The sequence below is a fragment of the Hippichthys cyanospilos genome, chromosome 10 (assembly GCF_059441005.1).
Source record: "Hippichthys cyanospilos isolate Australia breed blue-spotted pipefish chromosome 10, RoL_Hcya_1.0, whole genome shotgun sequence".
Lineage (NCBI taxonomy): Eukaryota > Metazoa > Chordata > Actinopteri > Syngnathiformes > Syngnathidae > Hippichthys > Hippichthys cyanospilos.
This window is the reverse complement of record NC_142378.1, coordinates 16,225,346-16,235,305: the sequence shown is the minus strand read 5'-3', so window position 1 is coordinate 16,235,305 and position 9,960 is coordinate 16,225,346. Positions and strand designations below refer to the sequence as shown.

General features: G+C 36.2%; 1 protein-coding gene across 2 annotated transcripts; it reads right to left on the bottom strand.

The window, feature by feature from the left end:
* Window positions 1–1,484: 1,484 nt before the first annotated feature.
* Window positions 1,485–7,397, bottom strand: gpx7 (glutathione peroxidase 7). 2 transcript variants are annotated; one of them, XM_088425960.1, is made up of 4 exons: window positions 7,170–7,298; window positions 5,957–6,083; window positions 3,187–3,448; window positions 1,485–1,828 (listed from the first exon to the last, which is right to left on the bottom strand). In XM_088425960.1, the coding sequence occupies exons 2-4, from the start codon at window positions 6,068–6,070 to the stop codon at window positions 1,665–1,667; spliced, it is 540 nt and encodes a 179-aa protein (XP_088282086.1). In that variant the 5' UTR covers window positions 6,071–6,083; window positions 7,170–7,298; the 3' UTR covers window positions 1,485–1,664. The 2 variants fall into 2 exon arrangements, with proteins under 2 accessions (XP_088282086.1, XP_088282085.1); XM_088425959.1 differs by lacking the exon at window positions 5,957–6,083 and having other exon boundaries at window positions 7,170–7,397.
* Between the last annotated feature and the right edge of the window lie 2,563 nt (window positions 7,398–9,960).

Below are 9,960 nucleotides of genomic sequence, written 5' to 3'. Positions count from 1 at the left end.
TGCTTTCTTTCTTTTTTTGTGCTGTTGTGTAAGAAAATTCATGGCTAATAGTCAGTTTCTGTTGATTAATGTTAAGTCACAAAGCAAGCCCAGAGTCCAATATTTAGGCCTATTGTTGTAGGACCAAGTAGGTAATTTAATAAGATTAAAGCTATTCACTGTCCATCATCAGATAGGTATGAGATAACCAGGGTGGGACTGTAAACTAGTTTCTATGAGAATCCATTGAAGTGTGAGTTAAAAAATTATTCGATTTCAAAAACTTTGTCTGGAAATGTATATCTCCAATTATGTTTTTGTCAAAAAGAAAAATAATTGAACTTCTGGGAAAAACTACCATGAAACAGTTCTCCTTAAAGCTTGGCCGTAAACAAAAGGCAACATTTTAATTTTCCAGTCATTACTTCAATCATTCATACGACGTGGATGAGTTTAAACGTCAAAGATAATGAATCTCCTCTGCAATAAACTACAATTATGTCAACTAGGCAGCATATACACTAAAAAGCATGTACAGTACTTTATCTGTATGTTCAAAGAGAGCCATCAGGAATAAATTGCAATAACAATCATGTCCACTAGGAAGCGTTATTGTGCTTCAAATAGTTGATCATTTGCAGGGGTTTCTTTCTGGGGTTTATTTACAAGATAGTTGTTTTTTTTTTTTAAGTTAATTTAAAATCTGATACTGTATATATTTTCAGGCTAAAAGCCAATCAGAGTGCGAGTGTCACCTTCCACTAGCCCCTTACAATTAAGAGAAAGTATTCTCTCCCTTAAAAACAGCGATGGCAGTCAACTAGAAATTGCTAAGTGCATGCTTGTATACTAGCTGCTCATTTAAAGTGTGACTCCACTATCATACACTCAAGTACATAAAGGTTAAATTTTTCTTGAAAATTTGGAAGATTTAAGTGTGTGGATGACAAAGCATTACCACACAGGTGGTGGAATTGTGATGGATTAAAAATGACAGACCAAATCTACTGTTCTGCTGGTCTTAGTTTTCGTTTTTAAAAAAGCATTTCACATCAAAAGGGAAAGCGCTGAAAGAAAGCCACAAGGGAGCTGAAATTTCACCCAGATGGTGACCACATGTCAACATAAAGTACACGCTTGATGTGTGAAAGCCATTGAAGCACATCTTTCTTCAGAAATACCTTGGTATCAGAGACAACGTTGTTAAAACAGGCAGTGCAAAGATTTAACCCTAAAACCAACATTTGAGCTCATGTGAAAGTCATGATGTCGTATTAGTCATCGTTTCGTCAAATTTTCAGCACAGTACTATCCTTAGTCATTGGCAATAGCCAATCGATGTTGACAACATACGTAATAAATCACATGTGACGTGAATAAGTATGATTGGCTTGAAGGATTGACAGAAGGAAATGCCAATAAGTCTTGCAGAAGCATCTACATTTCATCGATGAAAATGTAACAAGTTTTCTTGTATAAGGAGTGCTAAGCCAGCCTAAAAAAAGTGCCCTGAAAGCAAGTTTATTCAAAAAATGAATACAAAACAAACATTACAAACTCAATGGGGAAACAAGTTTTCGATGTTCAATCAGTGCAAATCATTTGATGCTCTATTGTTTGTTTCCCAGAGAAATTCTTTTGAATTTACTCATGCAGATGAGCGGAGTGCACAGTGTAGTAGGATGTTACAACTCTTCTTTCTTCTTTAGGATTATCTGCCGCACCATGTCAGCTACTTTTGGACGTATTTCTTCAACAGAAACTTTTGGACCCCACGCGTCCACAACTTTTCCCTCTACATCGATAAGATATTTCCAGAAGTTCCAGTCAGGCTCCTTACCAGAGGACTCTGCAGGGGATGAAAGACAATATTCAAGTAAATAAAGTGTTATCTCGTTTTGTTTGTTCATTCATTCATGCTGTCAGGGCTAAACGACGACTGAACTTTAAACCTTTGCCACCTTGGGTGAGTCAAATACCAGCCAAAGGTTTGGAAACACGTTAAGAGGTCAAGAAATTCAAGCTATTAACTGTTGAAAATGTGCAGCTGTGAATTGAAACTCATCTCAGGTCATTAAGTACCATTTACGTCAAAAAGCATGGGTGGCCAAGTCCGATCCTCGAGAGCCACAGTCCTGCCTGCTTTCCGTGTTTTCCTTCAACCATCACACCTGATTTAAATCAGGGTCATTAACGGGCTTCTGCAAACTTTACTCCTCCTTTGAATAAGAGTGTTTTTTGAGGAGAATAATCCAAAACAGACTGGATTTTGGCACTCGAGGACTGGATTTGGTCACCTCCGTCAGAAAGCAAACTGAGAATACATCACAATGTCCAATACTGTGACATAAAAAAAGACAGTTCTTGGGAGAATCAAAGTGATAAAACATATTCTCATGATTTACATGTTTTGCTTTATGTCAATCACTAAAGTATTAAACTACAAATTCAGCATTTTTTTTTGATAATGACAAAATAATACGCTAAAAAGATTTTCCCAATTTTTGACTGGTATCGTATTTTTGTACTTTTCCTGCTTCCACGGAATCTACTACACACGATTAAATCATGTTAAAGACAAAACATGATGAGTGGAAATCAGCAAATACTGTATCTTGACTACATATCCATTATTACTCATTTCTACAGAAACAACCTCCAAAGGGTCTCAACTTTCATTTCCGAGCAGCTGAAGGTTCAAGCTGTAGTCAAAATGTATGAAAATCGGGGATTAGTAGACAACGCGCACCATTGAAAGATGAATGTGCCAAAAATGTAAACGTGTTATTCTCAAAACTAGACATTTCATCATTTCAAATTTCTGTATAAATGATCAATTTTTGAGTGACTGTACCTCCATACATATCATTTTAAAGGAAATTAAGTGTAGAATTAGAATATATGAATATCTCAATTTTTTGTCAAAGATATAAGCCTGTTTTGTGAAATCGCATCACAAATACAGTACTGTATGAAAACGTCTGTCCTACTTCTTCATGGTTTCACGTTTACTTCCTCCAACACACTTGACTTAAATGATCGGAATCATTAACATGCTTCTTGAGTGCTTTCTGATCAGACGTAAGAAAGAAACATCTAAAACACGCAGGATATGGTTGTCAAGGACCAGTTTGAAATGCCTGGACGCTGGCGTTGTAGTTGAGCAAAGACCCAGCCCACACCAGTCTAATATTACTTTGAACTCACCAACAAGGTACTTATAGACATTGTTAGCCCCAGTCCCTACAACAGCGATTTTGCTAAACAGGGGAAAGGAGACGCCGTAGACTCTGCGCACAAAGCTGTCAATCTCCTTGTCACTGCCAGGTTCCTGCTGTCCAAATTGGTTGCAGGGGAACGCCAGGACATTGAAATGGTATGGCCCGAAATCCCTTTGCAGTTTCTGAAGAGCTTTGTAGTGTTCCTCGGTGAAGCCACATTCGCTGGCCACATTTACCACCAGGGACACCTGAAGAAACACAAAAATAAAGATATAGTAAATAGGAAGCATAGAACAGAACATGCTCTGTGTAAATCACTAATGTTTGTCTTTTGATTTCATGAATATAGGGACCTAATTATCGAAGGATTATTGAAAGATATATTTGTTACGTTATTATATTGTGTGGTGTCAACCCAGCATTCCCAATAAGTCTATTCACTTATTAATGGTTCATTATTACTGCCCTCATTGCTCTATTACACCTTTTTTTATCGCCTACTTTATTATTTGCTCGATTATGGAATGTAGTTTGCTTTGCTCGGGGAAGTGAACAGAATAAGAATTTCATTGTGTGGTATTACTATAAATAAACTATAAATGACAATAAAATTCTTGAATCTTGAATTGAATCTATTGTGGAACTGTATCAATCTTTCTCCAAGCAGTGTTCCAAAATAAAAAAGTACAGTTACAGATGAATCAAGAATGCACAGAATACACGGATGTTGTTCTTGTCTGCCAGCTTAAACCGTGGATAAACAGGTTGGTTACTTGTGAAGACTTGGTTTAGAAAATAATCCAAAATGCATTTTGTGCTGCTATTAAAAGGGTTGTTTCATGGCGGCTCACAAAATCACAAGAGATGTGAGAATTGAGAGGATGGAAATTTGAGAAGCTAGCTAATGCTATGTAATACAAAGCTACATTATTGACGATTTCCAAAATGTATCATACAGTATGTAAAGTGTATATAAGGTTATACCTCATATAAACCTCAAAGAAACCTCACAATGTAAATATACAGTATATTATGTTAGTCTGAGATTACCATCATGGAAAGTTATATGAAATATAAATGGCTCAGATTATACCAAGACAAAATGAGTTAGTTTTGTTAGTTAAGTAAATTTGCTATTTTTTTTTGAGTCATGCTGGGAAAATAAACAATATAGCATCCATAAACCACACTATATGGTTTACTTGTGCGTCCAATGCAGTGACCGCAAAAAGAGTCCAGATTTTGTTTTGTGACTCCATCAGGCAGGCTTTAACCAGACATGGTGTGGTAAAAAGATCAATGTAGTGTTGTTTAGTAAATACGTTTTTTTTTTTTTTTCTTAAAGAACTTTGCACTGGCCATATCCGGGCATCGCACAGTCCACATAGAACCTGACGTAAAAGTATTGTTGCATTAACACAACTCTGACAACTACAATTATTCCAAATGTTTACTGCATTGAGTAAATATGCTGACCTGCTCCCCATCTCTGATGACCACAAACAATCATGCGTTCTTGAAAGGTAAAGAAATGCTGTTAGAAATGCTATGAGTTGATTGCATGCTTCAAGCAAATAATGTTTGTTAAATTAGCATGACACAATACCAAATCTTGATTATAGCTGTTTGCAACACATATCCAGTCTAGCCTAGCTGTTAAATATAATGACATTTTGCCATCTATTATTCATGCTTACATTTTTTTTAACAATTCTCAACTGGAACAGTGTGTGAACTCATACTTTTATAATGAGACTATAATGTACTGTACACTGTCTAAAAGACTATTATGGCACACCCCTTTTGAGCGCTATCTGCTAGACTGGTTATGTGTTGCAGCTCCGCAAAATATGGAGTGAAACTAGTCAAACTTAAATGACAAGAACAGGAATCAAATTTAGACCCAGGCAAGCAGTTTAGATGTACTTTCTTTTCATCCTGTTGAGACACTTGACTGTGCTGCACAGGTTACTGATCTGGAAAATAATTTCTTAACTATTTTCATGTACCACATGCAATGTATCCCGCGGGGTACAAACAGCGTTCAGTTGGAAAGCACTTCTGAAAATGTATTCGAATGTACGAAAATTATGCAGTCTTTTTCTTGCGAGTCACCTTGATTGTTAGTTACAGTATGTAGGTGTGTCACACCCTAGGTTTCATGTTGGGAAAAAGTGCCCTTGAAGCAACATACAAGATTGTCGATCTAGGTTTTCCACTGTATCTGCAATTGTTATATTATTTACTTCTAGCATTAGATATCGTTCATGATTTATGATAACGACTTTCATTTGAATTCACAAGTCACCTGTTTAAAACTTAATTCAATAAATATGAAAGGGGACACAGAGATGTCTGGACTTGTCAAAAAAAAAAAAATCACATGACCTAGGAATCACTAAGGATTTTTGTATTAAAACAATTTTTGTATTAAAACAATTAGTTTTTATTACTTTTGGGAGTATGCTTGTTGGGGTTTTATGGGGGTTCAAAAATGATTTTTTTAGTTAAGTTCATTAGTTTTATAGTACTAGTTTATTTTTAATATATTGATTATTAGTAGAGTGCAAAGTCCCTGTATATTGTGTCATAAAGTAAACTCCAATTCTCCAATGACTTTTTGTAATCTGTATATATGTATAGCAATTCAAAAATAATACATCATTTAAAATGAACCTCCTAAGATCATTGACAATATTAGCTGACAAAAATGAATGTGAGATGTGGCGGCGGATTGGTTAGCATGTCCGCCTCACTTGCAGAGGTCGTGGGTTCGTTTCCGGCCTTCCTGCGTGCAGTTTGCATGTTCTCCCCGTGTCAGCGAAGGCTCTCTCCGGGCACTCCGGTTTCCGCCCACATCCCCAAAACATGCAGGGTATGTACCTGTATATTGGACACCGAAAGTTGTCCTTAGGTGTGATTTTAAGTGTGGATGTTTGTTCATCTTTGTGTGCCTTGCAAGTGCTCTGGCAACCAATTCTGTGTGTACGAGGCCTACTGCACCAAAACAGCTGGGATATGCTCCAGTACACTCTCGACCTTCATGAGGATAAGCAAACCGGATATATGGGTAAATGTGAAATGGCTCACTTATCTTTCATTTCTGTAAAAGCATTTTTTTTTCTTTTATTCAGTTAACTTTTTTTTTTTCCAATTTAAGTTATTCTGTTCGTTTTGTCCACAGGATCATAGATTTTTGTTTCGTCACAGTGATCTGTAATTCACATAGTGAATATCTGCTAATAATGTAACTGTGATGTGCTTTGACTCACAACACATGTTAAATGGATATCCTCAATGCTTTTTTGGCCTGTGAAAAAATGGAGTGATATTTACTTAGGGAAAAAATTGTTACGTTTTTTATCAATAAGAAATTCAAAGTAAATTTTAGGAGAGTTAGGGAGTCAATTTGAAATGCCTGTTTAAAGAGGACTTAGTGAGAAGGAGGTCAATTTTGTGGTAACTTATAGTGGTTATAAGCTGTACAAAAACGACAGGTTTATTCTTTATTTTGATTCATATTTTATTTATATGATTATTTTCGAGACAACGTATTTTTCATTTCTTTTCAACATGTGTAAAAAAAAGACAAAAACTAAAAATCAAATGTTCAAATTAATGACACTACTCATATTTATTTTATTATCTGTCGCGTTATGTTCTTTAGAGAAAAATCAACTCATACGTATGAGTGACGGGGTACTCGTGCTATGACAAAAGGTTATGGCAATATGGTCGGGAAACAGCAACAACTTTTGAAAAAAAGTCCAGAAATTCTTGCAGGCCAAATTGCCACGTAAGCCAACCAGGCTACACGTTATAGAAGACTCCGTTCTGCATCGGTAACGCACACCAAACTTGTATCAAAAAGTAAACAATTATTCCGTATGAATCTACATGCATGGGAGACGTTTCATGCAGAGAAACTTTTAGCGAGAAGATAGGACACTGTTAAAATCAAAAACTTACCGAGCCCCGGTATTTTTCAAGTGACACTAACTTCCCTCTGCTGTTAACAACTTTGAACGTATAAAAGTCTTTATTTTTGCTTTCTGCAAAGCTGAATAAAGCTAACAACACGGCGAGAGTCGCGGAAATCATCTTTGAAGGTGAAGCACCAGTGCCACCCAAAGACTGTTACTCAGTTCAGGGTCGCCGCTCGTAGCCTCTCCATGGACTAAGTATGACGATCCGCTTCCGAAATCTGCGTCAAGCACGGTTGTAAATATGAACGGACTTTCACTTACGACTGAAGCCGGAAGGGCTGCCATCTTACAGTGCCTCTGTTTCATCCTTCCATCATCTTGAGCCTTGTCCCTTTATCCTCTCGGCGGTCAAGCCTATCCCAGGCGGGACCGACAACAATTCTTATTATTCTTATCATTCATATTACCATTATTATACTGTTATACTGTTACCAGTGTTTATTTATTTACTTCTTTCACCAGAATACCTGTATGGAGTCAAGGAGAGACTCTTTTGGACTCAAGCGCTGATCGACCCTTCAATATATTATCCCATTATCCCGAATTGTGACTGACGGAGATTAAGTTTACATTAGGTAGAAAATTTGTCCCGATGGCTTTCAATTTCATTTGATTGTTGAGGTTCAGATGCAGATGAACCTCTATATTGCATTTATTGATTAAATGTGTGTGTAATTGTTCACTCAGATTTATTGTTACAACCGTAATCCATACACGGCAGCAATTTTGTTGGAGTGACAAAAAAAAAGTAATAATGCAATCAGTGTATTCGAGTTAGGCTGAGTAGTTGTTGGCAACGCAAGATGGCCGTCACTTGTCTGACAGTGAGTCGCATTGCAAGTGGGTTGGTCTTTAGCTATATATATATATTTATATATATATATATATATATATATATATATGTGTGTGTGTGTGTATAGGCCACATTTCATGGCTCTTCTTTTCTCTTTTGTTAATCATAAGAAAATGATTGTTGTACTGTTTTCATAAAATATAAACTTATAAAATATAAACTTATGGTAAAAGTACTTTCTAGGAGAGGACAACTTAGCTTGATACATACTGTACAGTATGTAGACATTGATAGTAAGCATGTTTCTGGACTAAATAAGCTCGTTCCCTTCAGTTGAATACATTTGGTACCACTTTTTCTTGAAAGGCAGTCTCCTCATCAGTTGAAGAAATTTTGCTACTAGTTAAATCGTGTAGTTAATTAATAGTAATAAAGGAATGAAGCTGGATTGAAGACTGTTGATATATGCTAAAAACCTGTATGGTTTTGAATGTGAGGATTCAAAAGCCCCTTTCACACCAAAAATGGCCAAGGTATGCAGTTGTCGACCAAGACATTTTAAAGCATTTTATGCTTCCCAATGCTGGTGAGAAGGAGAACACCAACATTACTGTAATCCTTCTCTTCTTTCTAATAATCAAATTTTAAATAAAAAGGCTTGAAATGTTTCAATTTGTGCAGTGAACTAATATAAGACATTCCTTTTTAAAACAAACAGATGGACTTTCCCTAGATATTGAATTCTGTGGAGAAAATACATGTATGTGAGAATTCCTGATAAAACATATTTTATTTAAATATCGTGACATGTAACGTTGTACTTTTTTTAAACATCGTGGCGTGACATTTTGTCCTTCCAGATAAGGCGACGACCAAAAAAAACAAAAAAAACAACTAACCAACCAAACAAACAAAAACAACAACAACAACAAAGTTGTTAGAAAACCCACATTATCGAGGACATGAACATATCATCACACACCCCTCTTTGGCGTCACTGCTGCTCCCACAATGCAACGGTGTAATGTATGAACATGGCGTCAAATACTGCTGTTATTACCAGGCCGTAGGTTCTACAAAACATGTAGAACAGAACCATGAAGGCAGCGAAATAATGATCTTTTATCGACTTTAGACCGCTAAAGTAAGTTAATGCCCAGCGATATTTTTTTAACAGCTCAAAGCAGATCATTTTGGCTGGAAAGTGGCTGATATTTCCCGTTAGCTTGTCCAGTGAGCCACAAGCTTTTTTGTTTTGTTTTTAATATTTGTTTGGTTTTATCTTTCGAAGACAACGTATTCCACAGAAAGTCTACTCAAACCACAAGACTCACTTTTTTTGCATATAATGTTCGTCTTCCCTTCCGAAGTTAGTAATTATGACGAGATGTTCTCTCCTGTTTATGTTTTGAAAGTTAAACTAATTTAACCGTTCACGTGCTGTTTGAAGTCTTTTCCCAACAATGAAAACCAAATAATTGCACTAATGTTTATGTGAATACTGAACTTTGCTCAATCTCACAAACTAAAATCATTTGTTAGCTTTATATTAGTGGCTAAAATGCGTGTGGAGTTTTTGGTCTTAGAAACAGAATCATTTATTGATGCTGCTACATTAATTTATGGTCCCCTTTGAAACTCTTATAAAAAAAAATCTACACAAAGCCAACAAGTGAGTTTTACAGACTGCTAAACGCTAAACGCTAGGCTAATATACTGTATATCAAACGAATTTTCTTGTTGAATATCTTAGGGCAGACATTTGCTATGTGTGCTTAATATTACATGAGCTACATACAGGTATAATTATAATGTTGATGGAACTATATTTCCACAATCTCCCCCACTGGTTAGTGGCAGCTACCCTCAATTGTGCTTTTTGTAATTAAATGCATTGAAGTTAGAGATGTTAGGTTTCCATGCATTTGACTTTTTGTCCCACTTTTACCCAGACTTTAAGTGATCTACCTGCTGGGCTATT

Bases quoted from the DNA above. Each gene is read 5' to 3' on its own strand.
- gpx7 (XM_088425959.1), bottom strand. From the start codon at position 7,301: ATGATTTCCGCGACTCTCGCCGTGTTGTTAGCTTTATTCAGCTTTGCA. The intron at 3,449-7,169 runs GTAAGTTTTTGA...GTGTTTCTTCAG, and splicing joins TTGAAAAATACCGGGGCTCG to GTGTCCCTGGTGGTAAATGT. The intron at 1,829-3,186 runs GTGAGTTCAAAG...CATCCCCTGCAG, and splicing joins TGTCTATAAGTACCTTGTTG to AGTCCTCTGGTAAGGAGCCT.